General features: G+C 38.7%; 3 protein-coding genes across 4 annotated transcripts in view; 2 read left to right on the top strand and 1 right to left on the bottom strand.

Annotated features, from left to right (window-relative positions):
- Nucleotides 1-1,720: 1,720 nt before the first annotated feature.
- plek2 (pleckstrin 2) lies at nt 1,721-11,755 on the top strand. Of its 2 annotated transcripts, XM_044375323.1 has the most exons (10): nt 1,721-2,060; nt 6,220-6,307; nt 7,306-7,470; nt 8,079-8,263; nt 8,378-8,469; nt 8,886-9,073; nt 9,216-9,317; nt 9,421-9,504; nt 9,781-9,859; nt 11,350-11,755. In XM_044375323.1, exons 1-10 carry the CDS (start codon nt 1,936-1,938, stop codon nt 11,475-11,477), a joined length of 1,236 nt encoding a protein of 411 aa, XP_044231258.1. In that variant the 5' UTR covers nt 1,721-1,935; the 3' UTR covers nt 11,478-11,755. The 2 variants fall into 2 exon arrangements, with proteins under 2 accessions (XP_044231258.1, XP_044231259.1); XM_044375324.1 differs by lacking the exon at nt 1,721-2,060 and having other exon boundaries at nt 6,226-7,032.
- A 371-nt stretch (nt 11,756-12,126) lies between these two features.
- On the bottom strand, nt 12,127-16,719 carry si:ch211-10a23.2 (Galectin-related protein A-like). Its single transcript, XM_044375292.1, has 4 exons — nt 16,368-16,719; nt 15,945-16,030; nt 14,145-14,325; nt 12,127-13,009 (listed from the first exon to the last, which is right to left on the bottom strand). The coding sequence occupies exons 1-4, from the start codon at nt 16,500-16,502 to the stop codon at nt 12,866-12,868; spliced, it is 546 nt and encodes a 181-aa protein (XP_044231227.1). The 5' UTR covers nt 16,503-16,719; the 3' UTR covers nt 12,127-12,865.
- A 1,801-nt stretch (nt 16,720-18,520) lies between these two features.
- The window catches only part of zfyve26 (zinc finger, FYVE domain containing 26), a 28,745-nt gene continuing 23,001 nt past the window's right edge, over nt 18,521-24,264 (top strand). The window contains exons 1-9 of the mRNA XM_044374951.1: nt 18,521-18,626; nt 20,200-20,487; nt 20,605-20,680; nt 21,012-21,098; nt 21,334-21,483; nt 21,887-22,226; nt 23,424-23,548; nt 23,768-23,932; nt 24,091-24,179. Coding sequence (XP_044230886.1) covers nt 20,297-20,487; nt 20,605-20,680; nt 21,012-21,098; nt 21,334-21,483; nt 21,887-22,226; nt 23,424-23,548; nt 23,768-23,932; nt 24,091-24,179 — 1,223 coding nt within the window. The 5' untranslated portion in view covers nt 18,521-18,626; nt 20,200-20,296. The remainder of the gene's footprint in view (nt 18,627-20,199; nt 20,488-20,604; nt 20,681-21,011; nt 21,099-21,333; nt 21,484-21,886; nt 22,227-23,423; nt 23,549-23,767; nt 23,933-24,090; nt 24,180-24,264) is intronic.

The following is a 24,264-nucleotide window of genomic DNA, read 5'->3' on the forward strand; positions in this document are numbered from 1 at the left end:
TAAGGATTTTCATGGTGCTGAGGAGTCCACCACTGATCTCAGCACAAAAATAGTCCAAGGTAGGTTACCTGATGGAAATACTTTGGAGTAATAAAAATGACCCACTGGTGAGGGTGGTAAAACTGAATGTTGATTGGGCTATTGGGTTAGAAATCAATCATAATAAAAAGACATTTACTACCATAAATATCTATACACCTTATGAGTCTTAACAGTTTGAGGATGAATTTCTGAACAGATTAGCATTTTTTCATTCCTTCATTGAGGACAATGTGTTTTTGTCATTTGGGATTTCAATGCTGGCTTGTCAGATAGCAATTCTATATTTGCAAAACATCTGTTGCAGTTCTGTAATGACATCAATCTTATTTTATCCAGTAAAATGTTCTTGCCTGATAAGAGCTTTACTTATATTAGTGAAGCTTGGCACACAACCTCTTGGCTTGATCATTGTATATATACAGCAGATGCCTTTCTGGATAATATAGAAATACACTATGGGATGGCCACCTCCAATGATATAGTCCATGGGCAAGGCCAGAATTGGTACCACATAAAGTGGCAAAATCTCTTTGCTACCAGTTTGTTTGTAGGATCCATATAAGAGCTTTGAAACATGATAACCATTTCAAATGAGTAGCTTTACTGATTTATTGGGACAATCATTGTTTTTTCCATTATCATCCTACAGAATCTGCACAGTAGGTTTGTGTGCAATATATCGTGAGATCTTATGTACGAATATATGCAATAATTAAGTTTGAATCACACATAAAATTACACATGCATAGAATATAACATATATGCAAAGAATATAAACAGGTTCTATGAGTGTTTTTTCAGCAAGATGTCGTTTTTTATCATTGCTTCGCAAAGTAGAGCTCTTCACATTAGAGATGTCCTGGCTCATCTACTTGGTCCGTTGCCTCGGGCACTCTCAAATCCAGATGGCTCATTGTGGAAAACTAACTCCCCCGCCAAGAGAGAAATCAATATCAGCAGTTGAAGATATTGGAGAACAGTCTGCATGCATCACTGATGGGATGAGCCTTATTCAGAAACTGATGGCAAGACTTTCGGAGAGATTGCTGGTTCTGTGCTGAGCCTAGCGTTGCACGAAGGAGGAAACAGTAAATGGATAGATGTGTTGTTTGATGTGTACTGGAAAACATGCTGAGAGATGCAGTCGTGGTTCAGCAAGTAGAACTCAATGGAAGAACATTGCCCCAGGACACAATGTTGTGCAGTGGAGAAAGCTGTTAAGTAATACAGACAGCAAAACAGCCTTGATAACATTCATCGTGGACCAGTGGAAGCTAGCAGAGAACCGGGTAAAGCTTCAGGACAAGCAGCTATTTGTAACCTGCGGAGAGACATGCTATTGTCTGAGCAAATCATGTCAGCCTGAATGGCTATAAAACCACAGTTATTGTGAGTGAGGATACAGATGTCATGATCCCTTGTCTCGGATACTGTAAGAAGATTAACCGCCCCCTGTATCAGAAATGTGGCTCGGAATCGGACAAGGTACATCAACATCAGCAACCCTGCTCAGCTCATTAGGAGATGACTTATGTGATGCTCTTGTACGTTACGGGTTGCGATAATGTAAGTGCTTTTGCAGGATGAGGAAAACTCAGTATTCTCTAACTTATCACAGAAAACAGGACATTCCAAGAGTCTTTCAAATCCCTGGAAACATACTGGGATGGGACTGCTTACACCTGCATATACAGATAGTGTAAGTGCTTTTGCAGGATGAGGAAAACTCAGCACTATCAAACTTATCAAAGAAAAAAGGACATTCCAAGAGTCTTTCAAATCCTTGAGAACATACTACTACTGCTTACACCTGCATATACAGTGTGCCAATTACAAGGCAGCAGTCTGGAGGCACTGCCTGGACATAGCCAGACATAGCAGAGCCAAAACGACATGAGTGGACAACTGATGACAAAGCTGGCAGAAACCCATGTGAACATGGGAGGACATGCAAACTCCACACAGAAAGGATCTGGGACGGCTGGTGTTCGAACCAAGGACCTTCTGGGTATGCACAGGTGACTGAATTAGCAAGGCACAGGTGATTGAATTTAGTGAGAGAGAGGGGCATGGTCTTGTTCCTGAACCTTAGTTATAATAGTAACTTCATTTAAGGACAGGGCTGGTAAATTAAATGGCATGGATAATTATAGACCTATTCACATGGGTGGATTACGGACTGGACCAGGCCCAGGGGCCCAAGGGCTCAGGGTGCCCCTAAGCCAGAGTCATTGTGTGAAGTCTCTGCATTTCCTGTCGCATGGCCAAAGGGCTTAGTCATTAATGTCAATAACAGAGCCCCTGTCTGATGAAAGACGCTTTCACATAGAAGGGGGTGGCGAGGGGGCTCAATGCCCAGGGGTCCATCGTCTCATAATTCATCTATGCCTATTGCCCTTGCCAGTATTCCAGTGCTGGGAAGGATCCTGCTAACAAGGTTGCAAATGTTTGCTCTCATCACTGATAATCAGTTTGGCTTTAAAAGAAAACATGGCACTGATAAGAGTATTTATGCTTTAAAGGAAATAGTTGCTAAATATGGAAGCCAAAATTCCACTGCATTTATGTGTTTTATTGATGCATCCAAGACCTTTGACAGGATTAATCATGAAAAATTATTTCTGAAATTGCTTGCTAGAGGTTTTCCAAAGTATATACTTAGAATATCAGTCTTAATGGTGTTTGCCAAGGTGGAATTTTGTCTCCTATTTTGTTCATTGTGTTTTTGGATGACCTATCAAAACAATTGAATTTGTGTAACACAGGCTGTCTTGTTGGAAAGTCTATTATCAATCATCTTACGTATGCTGATGACATTGTAATATTTAGTCCATATAGTGATGGGCTGCAGCAATCACTGAAGGTGTGCTCACAGTACGACAAGGATTATAATATTAAATGTAATGCTCAAAAGAGTAATGTCATGATAGTCAGAAGTAGAGAGAATAGAAAATCAGTTTCTCCTGAGTTTCACTTGTGCAATATTCCTCTCATGACATGCAAGGAAATAAAACACCTCGGCCATCATTGATAGTGTTGTGAACTATATCCTCAGGCCAATATGTTGCTTTGCAAGTTTAGTATGTGTTCTTTCAATGTAAATTGATCATTATTTAGAGATTTCTGCACACAGCTCATCTTTGGTGTTGCTACTGAAAAAGTAGTATGTGGAGGCTTACAAGGAGGCACAGGCACAATGATGCTATGAGGTTGTTGCTTCAGGTTCCCAGACGTGTTGTTTGAATTAGTCAGAGAACAGCATCATAGAGGCTTTAACAAGCCCGAGGAAGAGCTGCTCCTGGTACTCATCCAGGCTCAGAAAACACTGGCAAGATAGTCTACATATGAACTTTTTTTAAATTGAATGATGAATTGTTGTGGTTTTATCATATATGTCTTGTTTTCTTTTTCTTTCTATGTGCTATGGACCCTCTAATGAGTCTGAAATAAAGTTTGAATTGAACTGAATTGAATTAAATGTATCCACATTTTAAAAAATGCACTTGAAAAATATTTCCTTTCCAGAAAAATAAAACTTAGAAGTCATTACTGCAGAGAAGGTGTGAAATCTTGAATCTTTCACTTGCAGAAAAATGCTAATTTTGGAATTTATAACCACCTGTGCTTCTCAAATAATCAGTTTTAAACATCAAATAACTTTTTAACGGATGAAAGTGTTCCATGTAGACATACAGCCATTTAGTTTGTCATCCCAAATGAGAATCCTGTCCCTGTTTCAGTCTCATAAAAGCATTAGCTTGACCAGTGAACTGCTCTGTGTAACCAGCTGTGGACGTGGACATGCAAACACACACCCAGCGAACAATAAGTCTGTGGGCCAAGAAAACAGAATCCGGCAAGTGTTTGTGTTTTAAGTGTATGTGACCAGGACAACCGGGCACTCCACGTGAACTGACCTGCGTCAGAGCCCTTCATATCCTGGCTTGTCAAAACACTGTCATCTTTTTTTCTACGTAATTAATGTTTGATTTATGGTTAATGTTATACAGAGGGCATTCCAGACACACCTTAATCTGTGACTTTAACACTCAGCTCTCAGCTCAGAGGAACATGTTTGACTCAAGAAAGGTGCTTGAGTGTCAGAAGCAGGACTTTGCATTATAGTTCCTGTATGTGTTTAACAGATTCTTTTCCTGGTATGTATCTGGCTGGTTGCCACACTGAGTCTGGTGCACATTCCAGTTGTCTCATACCTGCATGCTTGTACGAGCAGGTTCCTACTCCTTGGAGACACAATGGAGAGTTTATGGGAGTCCTGCAGCAAGTAGGAGGGCTGTAAGATTCATGCCTCACACATTATATTGAAACCTCCTGGGGGCGCTACATGACATTAAATATCATACAGCCCCCAAAGATAATTAACAGCTTTTCTGAAATCCTTTATATAAAAAGGAAGAATGTGTAGCCTAGCTGATACTGGATTATTGAGGCTGGTAAATATCAATATACAAGAGTTTAACAAATCTGATAATTACATTAACTCATAACATACACAAACATTTTTCCTTCAATTATTTTTTTCAAGAATTGTGACTATGATGATTTACAAAGACAATAAAGCTACTAAGTCTGTATTTTAATTTGATTATAGCATCTTTCAAATTCAAATTCTTCTGGTTCATATGTTGTTGTTTGTAGAAAAAAATTATCTCAGTGAAAACTGGTGCAGTCCATGTGTTGCTTTCAGCTATTTGTCAGCGTTCCCAGGTTGGATCCACGGTGGAAAAGTTTCTTTTTGTCACTAGGAGGCGCCAAAGTCAGAATTTACATGTAGTGGCTTTGATTGCCCCTCATACAATAGATCTGTAATTACCTCAGTTATGGCAAAAACATTATACAATAAAGAAAGATTAAAGATTATTTTTTAGGCATTTTTGCCTTTGTTGGACAGCCATAGTGAAGTTGCAGACAGGAAACAAGAGAAAAGAGACGAGTATTACAAGCAACAAAGTCCCCCAGCTGGAATTAAACTGGAGACATTGCAGTTATGTTGCATGCACAGTAACCATTCAGGTACCTTTAACCACAATGAACTTAACTTAAAGTCCCCCTCCACTCAAAATGTATTTTCTTCATAGTTACTTCACTTGAAAGTTTGAACTTCACTGTGCAGGATAATGTCTGTGCAGAGTTCGATACTGGAAAGCTGTTTTCACATTCATCAGTTGAAGCAGGAAAGTTTCTCTGTGCTCTCTTTAAATCTGAGTTTAAGACATGATTTGTGACATTACAACTCGTCTGGAACCCAGTTCTGGTCCAGTATTCAACTGACACAAGTGTGATGTGGAAACTTTAAGCCTCCAGCGCACAAACACTGAGAATAGACTTTACAGTGAAGTAAGAGACATCTTGCATCCAGCAGTCAAACTTTTTGAATTAAAATAGTTTCTGTTTCAATTTTACAATAAGGGAGAGGGAGTATATGTCATTTAAGGATATCTAACTGGGCAAGTGACCTATTTTTTTTATTATCAAAAACAAATTATAATTCAAACCAGACTATCTTTAAGTATTTTAAAACATGTCTGGAGGATATTTTTAAAGAAATAGTCAGAAAAACACTTTGCTTTCTTGCAACAAGATAGATAAGGGGTTTCCTGGTTGCCAGGTAACCTCATGGTGAAGACAATACTCCAGGAAATGACAGTGCCCAGCCAAGAAATAGTCCCCTTCCACCCCACCCACCCCCCTCAAAAAGCCACTACAAATTGTATTTTTTCTATTACTCTACTATATACTATATTTTTCTATCCTTCAATTTGATTCTTTGGTTTTTGTAATACTACTTTTTTTGTAGTAATACATTTGGAAAGAGCCAGACTGACTATTTCCTCTTGTTTCCGGTCTTTTGCCTAAGCTAAGCTAACTAGCTGCTAGCTCCAGCTTCATATTGAGTGTCTAAATAAGAGCGACATCACTCTTCTCATCTAACTACCAGCAAAAAAGTAGAAAAGCATACTTCCCAAAATGTTGAACTACTCCTTTAAGGGCAGTAAAAGTTATTATCTTGTTGAACTTCAGTGGAAATCTGAACTCCAAAGCTGTTTTTTTAACAGTGTAAGTATGAATTATGACAGGATGCTGCCCTCATTCATAGTTGAAATTAAGGACAATCTCTTCCTCATTCTGATATGTTCTCTCTTTTGTAACTACCAGGAAGCAGGAAAAGGAGATGGAGCAGAGATCAGTGTCCTGCGAGGCCACATGTGGTTACAGCAGCAGCAGCAGTAGCCTCATCAAACAGGTATGTGCACCCTGCAGGAATTAACATCTGAAAGAGACTTGAGCCCAGCTGTCCCCCTAATGAGTACAGCTGCTACTGGGGACAGCAGCTGCCATAGGCCCCCCTGCTGCTTGTTTTTCATCAAAATAGGATAAAAATCTTTGGTCCATTTAGAAGTTGTTCTCTACGGCTTCATCTCCAGGATCTGGATTCCTCACATACTGAAATTGATGGAGAATTAAGTTATTGTGGAGTGAAAACTTCCCTAAAAAGGACTTTCCTCTTTGATTTTCTCTCTCTCTCTCTCGCACACACACACACACACACATACTGCAGGTAAATTCAATTACATTTAGAAAAAAGCAAAGCCTGCGTCTGCTGACATAACACTGCAGACATTACCTCAACATTTTCAGAAATCCATCATTAAAACATGCCAAGATTCATGAGTCTTTACCAAAACATCCTCATCCACACTGAGCCTCTGAAGGAGTCAGTGCGCCCTCGTGTGATCATCGACAGAAACTGCAGGATTGGTTGGTCTACTAAGTGTTGAGCAAGGTGAGTGGGTGTGAACAGGGTGACTCATATTGAGCCAAGCAAAAAAAAACAAAAAAAACCCTCCCCTATACATTCAAAACCTGAGCAGGCAGGAACAGACAAAGCTCATTTGGCAAATAGCACCGGACAGAATGGATACAGATAAGAAAAGCACGATTCTAAGAGAAGGATTCCTGGTGAAAAGGGTGAGTTGTTTTTGTGAAATATGTAAAAATACAAATGTTTATTTCATTGAATCAGTGTGCCATTTAGTGAAGGATATAACCCATCCATATATATAATTGTGGAAGAGAGTTTTGGCTACTTCTTAGGCTGGTGTAAACTTTTAGCACTAAATCAGCCTAATGTCACTCTAATGTAATGTAATGTCTTATAAAAAGACAAGAAAGAGAAAAGAGTTGATCTTTTTTTCGGAAAATATCACAAGTTTGTGATCATTTTTGATCATCTGTTTACAGGGTCATCTTGTACACAACTGGAAGGCACGCTGGTTCGTGTTGATGCCAGACAAGCTGCTGTATTACAAGTATGAAGGAGGTAAAAGAGACTCATGTCAGCGAGGGAAAATCCTGCTGAAGGACTGTGTGATAACTTGTCCTTTTCTGGAATATGACAATCGGCCGGTGAGTGTTTTTAGTGTAACAAATAGGTTGTTGATTAAAGAAAGGTTTCAGATGACTGATATTGAAAAGTTCTTTGTAGAAATGCGTATCAAGATTGTTAGAGATTGAAATTCAAATGTTCTCTTGTACCTAAAATATTTCAATACATACAAATAGTTTTCTGATGTCTTCACTGACAAACTCGGTTTGAAACTCAGCAGTTAAACCCAAAGGAAGCTGAATGATGTGATTAATTTTAAGGTTAAAGGGGAGATATAATAAAAACCCATAAATTAACATACTTTTATAAAGATACAGATATGAATTGACATTGTAAAATAACACATATGACTTCCCTCCTGGCTCTGTCTATAACATGGAGGCACATCAGTTTCTATTCAGTGTTTTCCTTTGTTTATGTTTTTATTGGTGGAAACCGCACTGAAGACGTGGCTTCACCAGCAGACGTTCTTTGATCCTTTCACATCTCACCTGATGAGCAAATTCATTGCCTCAGGCTACTGCTTTGTTAGGACTTGAACTCTGTCATCTGCCAACCCTTACCTACAATTTATCACCCATTTTCTGCTGATTCAGTAACATCCGTCCCCTCTCTCTTTTCTTCTAAGTTGGTGTTTAAGCTTCAGACAAAGAATTTGGTGGATCATTTTCTGGAGGCTTGTTCCCGGGAGGAGCGAGATGAGTGGGCAGCTGAGATCACCGCTGCAGTGGACAAACTCCGGACAGGTGATGGTGGGAAAGTGACCAGCCAACAAGACCCTGCTGGATTCCAGTTACATGACATCAATCTGAGGTAAGCTGTGTAAACAAAACCTCTCAAAACATGTTAAACCTCCTGGTCAGCCTCGCCCTGTTTGTTTATGACTATATTAATATCTCTTTCTAATTATCTCTGGCCTTCTTACAGCAAGGTGTTGGACTCCATGTATGATGTTCACAGTGGAATCAAGATGAGCAACCATGTGGAGCAGGGCAGCACTTACCACAACTGTTTCTCAGGTGAGCCTTGAAACTATTTTACTCTCTGACCTGAGAAGATATTTACTTGTAAAAACCTCCATCATCTATAAAGATGGTTATATCCCTGCACCTCGTATGCTGATAAAGCCACCATCTATAAAACTATAGCCACTATATTCAAGTGCCCTGCTGCAACTCAAATTTAGCTTTTTTAGCCATCATTATGATTTAAATAATGAAGTTTTGTTATGTATAATGACATATTGTCTTTTTAGATATGGCGAGATTATTTTATATCACCTTCCAGACACACATGCTGCTTTACTTAAAGAAAATAAATGCAACGTCTGTCTACTAATGTGTATTTGTCTCGTTCCATGTGCATGTATATGTGCGTATGTGAACATCTACTATACACACATACATATACTTATAAATGTGTGATGTCCATGCAGGCTCAGCGGTGGTGGACTGGCTGGTGTTCATGGAGCTTGCTCTGACCCGTGTGGAGGCGGTGACGCTGGCCTCGGCCCTGCTGGAGGAGGGTTTCCTGAGGACTGTCGGCCTGAAGAGCGTGGAGGCCCTCCGCACCGCCGGCCTCAGCGAGCAGTTCATGGACGACTCCACTGCACTGTACAGCTTTGTAAGTACCAGGGAGTGTGTGTGTGTGTGTGTCTCTCCGGCAAGATCAATCAGTCTTAAATAATATCTACACACATCATACACAGATTTTCAGTGTTTTATGGAGTGCGACTCAGTTTCCAGCATGTCATTTTTAATCCCAGTCTGACAGCTTGAAGAAGAGAGGCAGCGTGAAGGCAGAAACGTCGCTGTCTGCAGTGGAGCTGAGCGGAAAAGTGATAAAGAGAGGCTACCTGCTGAAACAGGTGAACACACATATTTAGTTATTATGCCCTGACTTTGTAGTGTTTTCATTTGTTCACATCATGTTTGATTGCATTTGTCAAACTAACGCCTCTTCAAACACAGGGACACAGAAGGAAAAACTGGAAGGTGCGACTGTTTGTGCTGCGTTCAGAGCCTGCTTTCCTTCATTACTATGATCCCACCAAGGTGTGTGCACGGGCCTCACTATGCAGGGTCAACTGAGGCAACAGCAAAAACAAAAACACAACAAAACATAAGATGACTTAAATAATGACTTCATTGATGAAACAGCTGAGCAGAGTAAGCCTGGCCTCAAACAAAGCAGTTGTTTTGTTTGCCTACTGTATGCCTCAGGCCGGCTATGACGCTAAAGTTGTTATTACTCATAGTTCTCAGTTCAGTAATTCCCTTCCACACTTCTTAGTCAGTCTGATCCACTTCCTTTCTTCTGTCACTTATTAGGATGACATCAGCCCCGCTGGCGGCTTCTCGCTCCGAGGCTGTCTGGTATCCTCTCTGGATGATAATGGAGTTCCCTCAGGTGAGTCTGAAACTCAAGTGACCTCCAAAACCTCAGAAAAGAAGTTTTAAAGCAAATAATAAGAAGGAAAGGACAACAAATGAAGAGAGATGGTTTCGGTTTCCCCCCTCTTTTTGACTGAGATCATGTCTGGGAGGTAATTCCTTAATTTGATTCCTTCTCAGACATGAGGAGTTTAGAAAGTTAAGCGGTGTCATGAGGAGGCCAAGAAAATTTCACTGCTGCTGCAAAGTTAGTCTTTGCATTTGAGGTTCATTTATCAAAGTCTGGTGATATTCTATATGTTTCTTATTATGTCATGACAAGACCAAAACTAACAATGAATTGATCTTTCTAACAAGTACTGTGTGTACATCCAACGCCTGATATATATTGTATTCCTCTGTGCCACAGAGCTTCATTGTTGCCAAAAAGGATTAAAAACAATCAATGAGCCAAACCATTGCACTGAAATGTTCTTTCATCATGATAAACATGGGCACCGTAGTGTAATTTGAGTCGATCCTGCACATATTGTGCTTCTGCCAGAAATATTCAGTTGTACAAATCCGCAGCTAAAAATAGTCCCCATAAAATTCAATTTTCTCTTGTTTGAGTAATATTTGCTGAAAACCACCATTAGACCCATTTTTGTCTTAATTACAAATAATATTTTCACAATTTGCCATTTTATTGACATAATGTCATTTTTTTCCTTTGACTTATCAATTTAATATTTTGATCAGTTATTTTTGGATTTATTCGGGTTGATCACATGATGTTGATCAGCTGTGATAGAAGGAAGGTCGTGGAACTGAGTCTTCTTCAGCAGACATGTAGGAAATGTGTGTAGACGTTTTGTTTGTTGAAAGTGAGAATAAATCAGCCAAATAAAGGCAACAGAATTGGCGGCTGCAGTGTTATGATATGTTCATGTGTGAGTCAGAGAGGAGGTGAAGAGTTTAAAAGAACAGGCCGCGACAAGAAACAAGTCCCAGCAGTTTCCTCTTTTAAATGAAAGCATATATTCATGACCCAGTCTGAGTGTTACATTCAGGATAGTCAAGTCAGATAAGTGTTGAGAGATGGATTCACACATCGTTGGATTTGGTCTTGTTTGTTGACAATAAGATAAATATAGAATAACACCAGCCTTATCATTTAAAGCTTTATTCTTTATCCTTTATCTGGATCCCTTTATAGCTTCCAGGTCATGCTGTACTTTGTCCTCCTGATGAAACGTGCTCCATCTTTTATGTCATATAACACTGATGTGAGTGTAGGGTGATCAGCGAAGAACAAAAGCTACTGTTATTTTTTATTTTTCACCCACATGTCTTCCTTGTCATTTGAGTTTTCAAATTTATTAACATGCACAATGAAAAATATATTATTCAGCTTTTCCTATGAGCTATAACTCCAATGTTTCTGCTTTTATCTGTCAAAGTAGCCTGTAAACCTAATGCAGTTATACTTTATTAACCACGTCTTCAATCTCTCCTCTCATGCAGGTGTAAAAGGCAACATTCAAGGCAACCTGTTTAAAATCATCACTCAGTCAGACACACATTACTTCATCCAGGCACCGACCCACAAGGAGAAGATGGACTGGATAGATGCAATCAGAGAGCAGACATAGAGCAGCAGATTCGGGTTATTTATCCAGTTATGAAGAAGACTGAATTTACACATTCCATGAATGTACTGTAGCAACAAACTGGGAACACATTATCAAATGAAAGTGTTTGAGGGTGCATAACATTTCTGTTCATCTCCAGAATGCCAATTTTACAGAAAAAAACAGCCATTTTTAGCTCGATCCTTCTGTTTCGTTGAGTTTGAAAAAGCCTTTCAAACTCAACAGTTGTAGAATTTTTTCTTGTACTCGTTCAGTTTAAGTTAAAAATGTTTTTCATGTGTTTTACAGCATTTTTTCATTATTAAACATAATAACTTGAACTATATTATCCACCTTGTATTTTCTCAACTCCAGAGGCCAAAAGGAAGTACAGGTAGAGACAAGAACGGCCTCAGGAGGTATTTGTCACAATCACCAAGTTTTAGTGCATGCTGGAGGCGCTCCCAGCAATCAGACAGGCACTCCCACTCAGCAAGCTGAGTCGAGCCTTTATCTGGATGATTCAGCGTGAGCTGGTGATACTTTAGAGCCTGTTTCCAGAGAAATCCTGAATGACACAATGCATTAGTGATATATGATACCCTACAGTGGGTTTAGGGATAAATTAAAGTAGCAGTTGCTCAACAACAAAGTGAAAAAAGAACAAAAATAACAACAAAAGTGATTTATTGCAGGGATATGAAACATTCACATAAAAAGTGCTAGTGGTAAATGAAAAGTACACAAACCGTTGGGCGTTAGTAGCTTTTTTAAAGCTGACTGTACAGTAAGTTGATAATGATACAATAAGAGAAAGTGTGACAAACTCTTCAAGCTTTGGAGACAAACTGAGAGGAATGAAACTTACTTCATAATACTGGCATGCACTAGTGTACTTAAATTGTTTTAAATTATTACACCTGTTACATTACTTAGTCGGGCACAGAAGGACAATCTTTCTTTTAACTGATTTCAGAAACTTCAGCATTCAAAGGTTAACTTCAGAGAAATTAATGATAAACGCCTGAAATCTCTTTTTAGATGCACAGAGACTGATGCCGCGCAACTTTTTTGCAACTTTTTTGTTTGTACAAATGTTCATCGAAGGCAAATATTTGTTTAAAACTTAATTCAGTTCAGTTCAAATCACATTCCTCAGTTAATTTAAGACACTGATGACTGTTACATGCAGTCAGTATCTTCAAGTCCCCAAACAGGTAATCTAGTGAAGGCACTTTGTCTTATCACGTGATTACGATGCAGGTGTAACTTTGTTTGAAATTAGAAACACAACATCCCCATCATGGGTTAATTTATTCACTCAAGAAGTAGCTCTAGCCTAATCCTATGTATTGTACACTGTTCCCGAACATTCCTCATGGTATTTATCTCTGAGTGTGGCGTCGACGTTAGGCCACCTTGGTGAGCTGTAGGTCTCCGAAGACTCGTAAAGCGGTGAGGGAGGCGAGCGGGGAGAGCCGGTGGGTGAAGCCGCACAGAGGCTGTCCGTCCACCAAGATACGAAACTGCTGGTGCTCACAAACAATCTCCATCTACGAATCGGAGGGAATATAGAGGAGGTGAATGTCAGCTTCTTTTATACATTTACATAAGATAAGATAAGCTCAAACTTTATTGATCTAAGGAGGGAAATTTAGCAATTTAAACTGGGGCAACAACAGAAAAGAAAGTTCCATTCATGCTAAATAAGAAGTTATAGTTTGGACTTATTTGCAGGCTGGGTATGGAGATTATATCTTGAAATATTAACAGTCATGGACTCAGTCATAGAGGATAATTCTCTCTATCTGTTATATTCTTCCCAGCATTAATGACATTAACAGTCCAGTGTACAATTTTTGATGGGACATAATGTGATTTCTGGATTTTAAAGCTCAACAAATTAAAATAATGGGCTATTACATATCACTTGGGGCAGTAAAACATGCAAAGCTTCTCTAAGTGCATCTTAAAAGCCGACTGTACTGCAGAGTGATTCACAGTGAGTGCAGAATAAGCATTAGACACATTACAGTCACCCAGCAGGAAGAAATGCACAATACAGTCTTAATGGGACCTATAGGCTTTCCTCTTTTTCTTTTTCTTTCTTTCTTTCTCTGTATTCTGTCTGTACTCTTGGAATACTCTGGAATATTGTGCACCGGGATGTTAAGAAGTGGGTAAAGGAATAGTGAGGAATGTTAAAGGATAGGCTCAAAAATATACAAGTCTGTCTTAAGATAATAGTCAGGTTCCCATTTGAACATTGACACATGTTTTTCGTCTTGTTCATTTCTTGTTCAATTCATCCTAAGATAATATAAGGCTTCTGCTGTCCAAATTAGTCGTGACTAGTGGATATCTTAAAAATGCCTTTTTAGTACAAATTTCCCTCTTTTTGTTACTATCCTTCCTCTGTCACTCTGCAGGGAAACAGAAAGGAATGTTGCTCTAAAAACTTTGGAAAATATCTACTTGATTTGACTCATTTTAGCTTTGAATACATTTTTTACACAAAATGAGGACTGTGGATTTTGTCCCCATCACTTAAACTAAAAGCACGTTATAAAGGAAATTTATAATGGTCAGTATGAACAGGAGGAATGATTACATCTTATGATTACATTCAAAACACTCTGAATGAGTGTCACCCATCTGCCTCCACAATGTCAGAGAATATAAATGTACCTTGAAGGATTCTCCGGCTGCGAAAGGAAAGAAGGAGAGGGTGTTTTCAGCTGGACCCCACTTTCCGGCCAGACGGGCGTTTCGCTGGACGGCTTTATCCATGAAGCTGACTTTTAACTGAAGACCCACATCTCCCTCTGTGTCCTCTTCCTGAGGTTTACTGGACACAGTCACTTCAATGCTGAGCAAACACACATAAGAGATCAGGGACAGAAGCACAACATTTAAAGAAGAAAAAAGCCATTTGGCTTTTCTGTCTGTATTTTTTCTTCTAATGGAATCAACTGAGTTATAAACATTTGTTGATTATATTGAGAACAGTGACATCTTCTGGTCTTTATCACAACTGTAATGTAGTGATGAAGCATGTAATGAAGATTGACTGAATGATGATGATGATAGTAGTAACTGATAGTGAATTTAAGCACATTACTGTGACTGTGAGAGTAATTTGCCTGGATAAAAACATGTGTGATAGGCATGATGGTTTATATGTGCAGAAGAATGTACTTCGGTTCAATTTTGAGGTACTTGAACTTCACTATTTGTCCATTTTATGTTAATTTACACCTTTACTCAACTACATTTATGTACCAGCTAATGTTACTTTGCAGATTAAAATTTTACAAACAAAACGTTTGATCAGTTTATAAAATATGAAGCATTGTTGTACATTAAACTATCAACTAGACTATATAAAGTAGTTCAAATTAGAGGTCACTTTGACCAGCTACTACATAAAAATACTGCTTTATTGTTAATGCATCAATGATAAAGATCCACTAATATAACAAGATAACATTGAGAGGGGCCATTCTGCATAATACTTTTGATACTTTAAGTACATTTTTCTGTAACTTTAGTAACATTTTAAAAGCAGGACTTGTAGTTGTGAAGGAGTAGTATTTGGTATTTACTTATATATTTTAAATATGAAAACTTCTTTGTCAATTTTTCCGTGGCACAGCTCTATATTTGGCCTTGATTACATGCAAAAACATCAAAGACCAACAAAATTCTTCAATTTTTCGTGGGACTTCTGTGGTTAGGTTATTGGCCTGGAATAATTACAGATTTGAGTAATATACAGTTAATTCAACTCCAACAACTTCTTTGAACCAAAATGACTAATCGCATGATTTTGGCAGCACATTTTCTGGAAAATAATGGTGCCTTTGGCATGAAGATAATCTAACGCAACACCATGTTTTCATTAAATCTATGTCATCTGGCTGCTGTGTTTAAGACATAACGACAATAAAGTCAGTCAGAAAGTCATTTCTAACTAAAGGGTCCTTTGGGAGCATTTTGTCCTTAAAACCCTTCTGAGGTTTTTATGCTGCTAAAAATAAGGAAAAGTTCTGCATCGCAGTTTATTTTAGTACAATATGTTTTTTTTCTGTGTCTGCGCAACCTAATTGTGATCTTCTACTGGACATAATTGATGACTAAATGAATAAATAACCAACTGATGTTATCAACCAAAGAAATTCCAGAGTGACTGTTAACATTTCATGGGATTTGGAGCTCTCCCACGCACATCCACAGACTGAACCTATAATTAGGAAACGCACTGGCATTACAAAGATATTTTCCCAAAACAGGCTCTAGCTGGGTGGTTGGCATATGCCCTCAAAACCGAGACAACAGCTGCCTATCTGCTTCAAAATCCTGCTTTATTGTATACCGGGGAATCTCCATTACTAACTGTAATTGGCTGCCACGTCATGTGCGCAACAGTATATTAATAATGCATAGCTCGCTTTTTGTCATAAAATGAAAACAGGTGTGTGCACTAACCTCTTGGGTTTTTTGTTAATAATTCCCATAACAACCAGTTTCATTGAAGGCCGCAGCCCACCCTTTATCTCTCCGATATACTCCTCCTGTGAAACAATGGAAGTGTGTACAGATCAGCGGTCACACTGGATGAGGCCTGTCGCTAAACAAGACAACACAGTCAGTTTATTATCAGGAGGATAAAACTGCTGCTCCCTCAGCGTGCAGCCTGCTGGTGTCTTAATCTGCGTGCGCTGCAACCTATGGCACCGAGGGGGAACAATAGCTTTATTGATCCGGATTTTAAACAATCAATGACTCAGCTGCATAAACTCTGCTTCTCTGTTTTCCCTCAGTAGCCTTAATATTTTTAAATAAAAATAGCAGTTTTGCAGATATATGAATGCACGTCGTGCCGAATAAACAACTGGAAGCTATACATACATTTTCTTTCTTGTCCTTTTCTTCCATTCCACTCAGGGCGTGATGCAGTGTGGAGGTTTGGAGCGGTGATGCCAACTGAGGACTGACTGACTCTGCCTCCAGCTGGCAAACCCCGCCTGCACTACGCGTTGTCATGGAGACAGGCTCCCAATTTGGCACCGATGGTGGTGGGAGAAAGAAAACAGGGAGGGAGGGGAGACATTAGAGGCTGAATGGACGTTTTTCAATTCAATCCCATTAATTTGGGTGAAAAGTTGGTTAAAGTAGTGTCTTGTATCATATCCCAGTATCCTATAGAGTTATTCGGTTTCTCATGTATATGTTTTCCCACCACTAGCTGTTTAGGATCCCTCCCTTCAATCAACCTGATGCTGCCTTCACTGCTCCTCGTTAAATCCTATTACTAAAGAAAGATACTATCCTGTCTTACTCTGCCTTATTGTTTGTCTTTATCATGCACTTAAGCTCCTCTTTAATAATGATTGTCTCATTAGTCCCACATGCAAGTTTATTTAAGAATAATCACCGTGGAGCTGAAATATTAAAGGTATTAAAACTAGATTTTGACACAGGGTCCCTCTACAAGACAGGCCTTTAAGATTATGTAAAAGTGCAGGAGCCACCTCAAGACCCTTAGAATTTTAATGTCAAAGTGTGCTTTAGCTGTACACATTACCAAACAAATTTGCAATTGACCCAATTGACAGTGGCTACTTGCAGCTCCAGTATTTCATTAGAAGTGCTCTAAATAATTGTTGTATACAATGTAAATCTCACTCAGATCTTTTTTAATTGAAATTTTAACTTAATTTATTGTAAATTTGTTTATTTTTTTAAAACCTGACTGAATGAAACACACAATAATTCCATGTCCCTGTGAAAAACACAATAAAGTCTCTTGAATCTAGAACAAAATAACTGTGAAACAGAGTGTCTGGGGCTCCAGGGTTATTTACTCAGGTTCCCAGGTTGATAATCCAGCTTTATTACATTAACCACAGTCAGTGCCTTGTTTAATGGCACCTTGACAATTGCTGCTAATAGAGGAGACTGTAACTACTGTGTTGTAAACTGCATGAATCTGCAAAGGATTTGTTATGCAAAAGAATGTGACATCAAATTCTTCCAACATATGTTCCTACCAGAAATTACAACCAGACTTGACAAAACTATCTTTATTTAAGGTCCATTTTTTCTTGGTCCTTCAATTGTGGCACATGGTCGTCATCAGCTGATTAGCATTGCATACTATGGAACTTTAAAGGATTAGTTTACAATTTTTCAAGTCTGTCTTAACAACAGTCAGGAGAAGCTTATACTGTATGAGGCCTCAGCAGTCTGAGTTAGTCATATCAAGTTGATATCTGCCACATTTACAGTCTTTTTAGCATCAAATTCAATCTTCGTGTTTCCCTAGACAGTATTTCCCTGTTCAGCTGCGATAGAAGTATAGTAACAAAAAGAGGGACTTTGACACTATAAAGATTGTAATGTCGAAATCTACTTGATTTGACTCATTTGGACGACTGAAGCTTCACATTAGCTTCAGATGAACTTTTAAATACATTTTTGCACAGACTTTTGGATTTTGGTCCCCATCACTTACATTATAAGTGCATTATGAAGGGATCTTCTGATGGTCAGTACGAACAGGAGGAATTATTACAGCAAGAAAAACCTATTTGAATGCTCATTTGGGCTCCTGAAACAGACTTGAAAAATTGTGAACTCTTTAATATTCTATAGCAACTGAACCTTGGGACTTTTCATCCATGTTGACTTCTGAGGCCCTAGAAGCGCTCAGAATCATGGAAAGTTTGAACATCAGTTTCATGGCAACTGGGCAAATTCAATGTGCTGTTGAGGACTGTGCTATTTAGTTGAAAGCTCTAGAAGTGGACTTTTGAGTTGAGGCTTATTTTCACTGCTGTTTCTATGGTCACGAATCAACCGCAAAGCACTAAAGCCAGCTTGCTTACAGATATAGAAATATTCGTCTGAAAACGTATTCTAAATTAAATAATACCCCAGTGTTTCTCAGTAGTTTGATTCCTGTATTTCCGACAGTACCTGAAGGCAGCAGCGAAAACCGGCTCCTCGTGCTAACCTTTGACCAACCAGCGTTGGAGAATCAGCTGATTGTGTCACATGACCTACGTTAACGCTCACCTAGCTTCCTAGCATAACAGATGAAGCGAAAGGAGTAGCTGGGAGGATATTTATCCCCAATTTCGGGGAGAAAAACGCACACGGAAATGAGTAAGTAACTTTAATCAATATCAGCTGTGTTCTAACTGCTTCATATGTTGGCCTGGAGACGCACCTCCGACATGTTACGGAAGTTAAGCTAAGTTACAGATTCAGTTACAGCATGTCAGCAACATTTCGGCTAATGCTAACTTGGGATCAGGAAAAAAAAATAATCAGAAAAAATACAAACATTCGTATTTTAAAAGCGTGTTTATTGTCGCTGGTTGAACACAGAAACTCACTGGACAGTTTTATGTCATGTCTCTTTCTTAACGTGCATGGTTTGTTTGCACAGGCAATTAAAGGTACAGTTGATGTAAATAAAATATTAGAAAATGCAACAAGCATGAGAGTCATTGAATTACATAACGTCACATAATTTTTTTCTATCTGCCCAATAATGAGGATATGGTCAATTAGTGTCCCGCATGACCAGCAGAAAAACAGTAAATACAAACAGCATGTTTTAGATAGATAATAACGTGTCATTCACTCTTTATTCCTGCCATAAACACATAATCCATCAATTCAAAAGCCCTACAGCTTTTTATTCTAAACAAACAGAGCAATTATAAATCTGTTAGGCTCTACTTTACTTCATAAAGTGCTAGTATTCAGTTTATGCTACGGATATTGCAAATATAAAGGTTCACAGCAACTCCTACAGCAATTTTAAATTCATTCTACATTTGAGCTTAAAGAGTCAACAAGGTCGGTATATGTATTTTTAACTAATAGCATATAGCCCCTCCCGTTGGTTTAATATTTTGAATGGTTGGGTGATATGAGGATACAGCTGAGAATTTGCCATAGCATCTCTTTTTGCCAGAAACAAAATAAATCGTCACACGCAGCTAACAGACCTTCTGAGCAAACTCACTCACATATCACATGTCATCGACAAGAAACTGCCACAACCAATCAATACATAATTGGAAAAATGAAAAACGATCCAAAAACTGTGTAACATATAACATGACCATTTTTCATCTTGGGTGCAGATCTTGCTTCTGAATGGTGTGTTAGCAAAGACGATGAATTAGGGCTGCATTTAACTATTGTTTTCATTATCGATTAATCTGTCAATTGTTGTTTGGTCTATAAAATGTCACAAAATGGTGAAAAAAGTTGATCACTGTCTCCTAAAGCCTGAGATGACATAGCTTTTTTTTTCTTAAAAAAGACTCAAAACGATTAATTGATCATCAAAATAGTTGGCAGTTCATTCAATAGTTGGCAACTAATTGATTAATCAACTAATTGTTGCAGCTCTGAAATACAATACTATGAACAAGCTATTTTATTATTGTTATTGTTGTTATTATTAATCTTTATTAAACAAGAACCATGCACAAAAAACATTTATCTCAAAATGAGAAGAGATTATTTATGCCAGATTATTAGCTAATTTCCTAATTGCTAATATCTGCCGTCCCTGGGCAGGCACACACAGAACAATCATCAGAATGTTCAATATATCGACTTTGCAATCGCTTCATCCTGTTTCAAATAGTCCTTGTTTTGTATAATTATATAAGTTCAAGTAAATCCTATAAATATTACTGTTTTTTTTCTGTTTCAGGTGAAGAAAGCTCAAGCATCCTCCTTGGCTACGTGGTCGTAAAGGTGCTCCTGCAGTTGTGAGCACTGAGCAGAGGAGTGTCACAGTGAAAGTGGCCATGCATCCCTTCGGCTGTGAGGCTGAGACGTCCCTTCAGGACCTGTTTGAGTACTTCAAGAGGTGCCTGCAGCATGGAGAGTGGGAGCTGGCCAGTGCTTGTGTGCCACAGCTGGTTAACTCCGCAGGAGGACTTTCAGAAAACCTACGGAACATAATCAAAGCTATTGTCTGCCATCCTTACATTTTAAAGTGAGTCACGCAGGTTATTCTTTGTCTTTTAAGCTCATTAAAGGAATGTTGCTGATATAGTTGCTTTTAAATTTGTGCTATTAATGTAATGACTGTATGTAATTGATGATTTTGTAGATGGGAGTCTGTGGGCAGTCCACACAAACTGGCTTGGTTTTGGCTTCAGGTCTTGGAGAAATGGACAGAAGAGCAGGTAATAATATATAAATTATAAGAGAATACATGTAGATTGCAGTTTTCTGTGTTCTGAGGTTTCTTACACTCATTTGCTGCACAGTGAAAAGCCATATTTGAATCAAGAAATGTTTAGACTTGCTATCCTTTAGCAACATTTGTTTCTGTTAATGTCACATTGTTTCTTTGAATCCTTGTTAGAACCAGAAAGACAATCTCAAAAATTGCACTGTGCCCTTTCACAAGTCAGGTAGTTTAGACTCTTGAAACGGGATGAAACATCACATACAGTTTGACTTAATAACTCTTTAAATACTGCTGTTTAAAAATGATTTTATTCTCCACTGCAGGTTTCTCCCAACATCAGAAGGGAGCTGGAGTTCCTACTCCTACTGGAGGAGCTGGGGTCAGAGGGCATCGCAGAGACGGCTCTCAAGGTTACTGTGATTTTTACTTTTGTCTGTAATCAAATCTGCAGTTGATAAAGTTGTTAATAGAAAAAGCATTTACTCAACAAACAAATGAATCAAATGGAGCCGTTTAAAGGATTATTAAGTTATGTTCATATGTATGGAGAATGATGATAGATTTGATCTGTTGTGTTTTACTTCATGTTTCAACTGGCCTGTTAACACACAGAATACAGAACTGAGATGAATTATCTCTCAGCAGGAGTTGCATCAGGCTTTCTTGGACACACAATCTGAGCAGAAGCCTCCAGAGGGTTCGAGGACAACAGTTCCTGCTGTTGAGTCTTGTCTCCAAACTTTATTGGAGAAAAAGAAGCCAAGACTCGCCCAGGCGCTAGCACATTTCTTACAGGTAGAATCAAGCATAAAATAACTTTGAAGAAACAAACTATAAAAAAAGAAATTGCACAATGTTTCATTTGCTGGATTATGTCTCTTTTCTGTCCTGTGTGCACATCATTTTATCAAACTGATGGTAAAACACACAAAAACAATGCATCCATGACAATATAAACATTAATATTTATGATTCTGGGTGTTCTGAATGCAAAACAATCATTTGAAATAGTTTTAACATAAAGTAAGTTGGTGTAAATTTATGATTACTACTGACAGAGCAGAGTTTAATATATCAAAATGGACGAAATAAGATTTGGTTGTTCTTTAGTTGTTACAATCAAACATCCAAACATAGATTTAGCTCATTTTAGAACACAATCCTGCTCCGGTTTCCTCACTCTCACCATCTCCCGCAGGACCAGTCATGCACAGAGGACCACACTCTCCAGCACACGTTCATCCAACACCTGATGAAGAAACTGGGAAAGCCGGAGAGACGGCCCGAGAAGATGGAGGAGTGGGTGGAGGAGATATACGCTGTGTTGGCCGTGATACCGTGGAGCCCTCGTAGAAGCGGCGGGCAGTTTGAGGCGCTGTGTGAAGCTCTGTGGGCGGCCAGAGACGGGCCCCTGAAAGAGGAGAGGGTCCTGAGCTCGCTGCTCCGCCCGCGATGTGACGCTCTGGTCTCCGCGTACTGCTCCACTGCTCTGAGGCTTCAGAGGGATCATCTGCTGAGGAGTGCGCCTGACACACAAGGTAATCTTTAGTGTGTTTAAGTGCATCATGTAGCACTCTGATAATGATGAGCCCAGTTAATGTAGTTTACTTATGACACTTTAAGCGGCGCCATATCATTATCTATGTCTCTAATGACTGGAACTCATAAAGAAATGTTGAGAGATCATCGGTATTTTCCATCTATTGTATTCAAGGTCAACTACAGGTTTCAGTTAGAAGGTGTGATGTGGCCAGGAGCTTTGTTCCTGTAAATCAGTTCCTCCTCTGTGTTGCGTTTGATACTGATAAGATATTTATAGCCTGAGATTGGGTCTTCTTTGCTTGCAGTAGTAAAGGAGAAACGTTGACTTCACCTGTTTCCTCTTTTTTCATCGCACTTCTGCTTCTGTGGCTGAAAATACTGTCACAAAAGTTTAATCTGGCAGCTTTTCTTGCCTATATGCAGTTTTGTTTGTGCCACACAGACTTCCTTTTGTTTTCTAAAGATTTAGAGTTTTATATTGGGGCTGCAACTAATGATTATTATCATTATCTACTAATCTGTTGATTATTTTCTCCATTCATCGATTAATCGTTTGGTCTATAAAGCAGCAGAAAACAAAATGACGATCATAATATCCTAGAACACAAAGTGACATCATCAAGTGTCTTGTTTTCTGTCAAACAGTCCAAAACCTCTGAATCTTTTATATACAAGAATGTTTCTCAATTTTAAGAACCTGTAACCATCAAATGTTTGGTGTTTTTGCTTGAAAAAATGACTTAAACGATTAATTGATTATCACAGTTGTTTCCTGTTATTTCCTGTATTTCTGTCCATCGTCTATTTGATGAAGTGATTCATTGTTCAGCAAATGTGTGATAATGAGGATACCAGTGATGATGGATTGGTGGTTTATGGTTCGCCCTACATACATACATTAACACTAATGACACAGGTTTATATGAGGGGAAAAAGATAAAAAGAAGAGATATTGGACCTGGGTTTTCCTCTCACTGCCTCCCATAATCTCTTATTTTCAGACTCACTAAGAGGCAAGAATGCGATTCTTTTGCGTTTTCCTCACAATACTTTTTCTGTTCGCTCACATAACTGTAGTTTGTCTTGCAACATTTTGAATCCCCTTGCAACACTATCATTGTTTTTGAAATAGTATAGTATTTTCTTTCTGTCTTTTTTCTCATCGGCTTTTTTTTTTTTTTTTCTTTTTCTAGTGGACCTCCCTGAAGCAGAGAAGCTGGCCCTCAGTTTATGTTGCCACAAAGATCGTCCATCCATTTGGAAGACCATCTATTTTGAGTGCCTTAGTAGCGGAAAGCACTTCCTGGAGCAGGTCTTGGTAAGTGGACCTGAACCATTGGAAAAATGGTAATCCATTGTTTTGTAACGAGAATTAAATTCCCTACAAGAAGTAAAAAAAGTGTACAAAGTCTTCTTTCAGTAGTTTAAGTCTCTTTATTTTTCATAATTAGTACACAATCCAATTGGCCAAGTAAAGTTGGTTAGCAACCGCATGTGATGAAATTCAATAATGTAATAAGATTGGTTCTTCCTGTAGGTTACTGGACTTGACCTGATTAAACACGAGGAGTTCTCTCAGCTGAAGGACTTACTGCAGTTGGAGTTCCAGCCTCTGTCTCGTCTGCTGTTGCTGCTGGGATGGACTCAGTGTCGCGGTCTGAGTTCAGCTCAAACGCTGCTCAGCATCCTTCACTGTGAGCAGGTCAGGACTGAAATCATTCACCTGTTCCCATCTCATCTGATCTACAACAGTTTAAGCATAACCTGAGTCAAAAACTAATCAGAAATCAATACACCGATTTAATATTTTCAACATTCTGCTGTGGTCATTTGCTTATACACCATTTATTATCTCTTTAGGCATCAGCCAATGACTCTGTTCTGCAGGAGTTTGCCAACCTTTTGTCATCTCAGCTTGGAATACTTGAATGGTGTAAAAACAACAATCCGTAAGTATATGTTTTTTCTTGCTTTTTAAAATTTGACTAATATTTGTTCAGTAGCAATTTATAATACATTTTTTTGTCATCATTA

The sequence above is a fragment of the Thunnus albacares genome, chromosome 15 (assembly GCF_914725855.1).
Source record: "Thunnus albacares chromosome 15, fThuAlb1.1, whole genome shotgun sequence".
Lineage (NCBI taxonomy): Eukaryota > Metazoa > Chordata > Actinopteri > Scombriformes > Scombridae > Thunnus > Thunnus albacares.

Bases quoted from the DNA above. Each gene is read 5' to 3' on its own strand.
- si:ch211-10a23.2 (XM_044375292.1), bottom strand. From the start codon at position 16,502: ATGACAACGCGTAGTGCAGGCGGGGTTTGCCAGCTGGAGGCAGAGTCA. The intron at 16,031-16,367 runs GTATGTATAGCT...ATTGTTTCACAG, and splicing joins AAAAGGACAAGAAAGAAAAT to GAGGAGTATATCGGAGAGAT. The intron at 13,010-14,144 runs GTACATTTATAT...TCCGATTCGTAG, and splicing joins CAGCCGGAGAATCCTTCAAG to ATGGAGATTGTTTGTGAGCA.
- plek2 (XM_044375323.1), top strand. From the start codon at position 1,936: ATGAGTGGACAACTGATGACAAAGCTGGCAGAAACCCATGTGAACATG. The intron at 9,074-9,215 runs GTAAGTACCAGG...TTTTAATCCCAG, and splicing joins CCACTGCACTGTACAGCTTT to TCTGACAGCTTGAAGAAGAG. The intron at 9,318-9,420 runs GTGAACACACAT...CTTCAAACACAG, and splicing joins GAGGCTACCTGCTGAAACAG to GGACACAGAAGGAAAAACTG.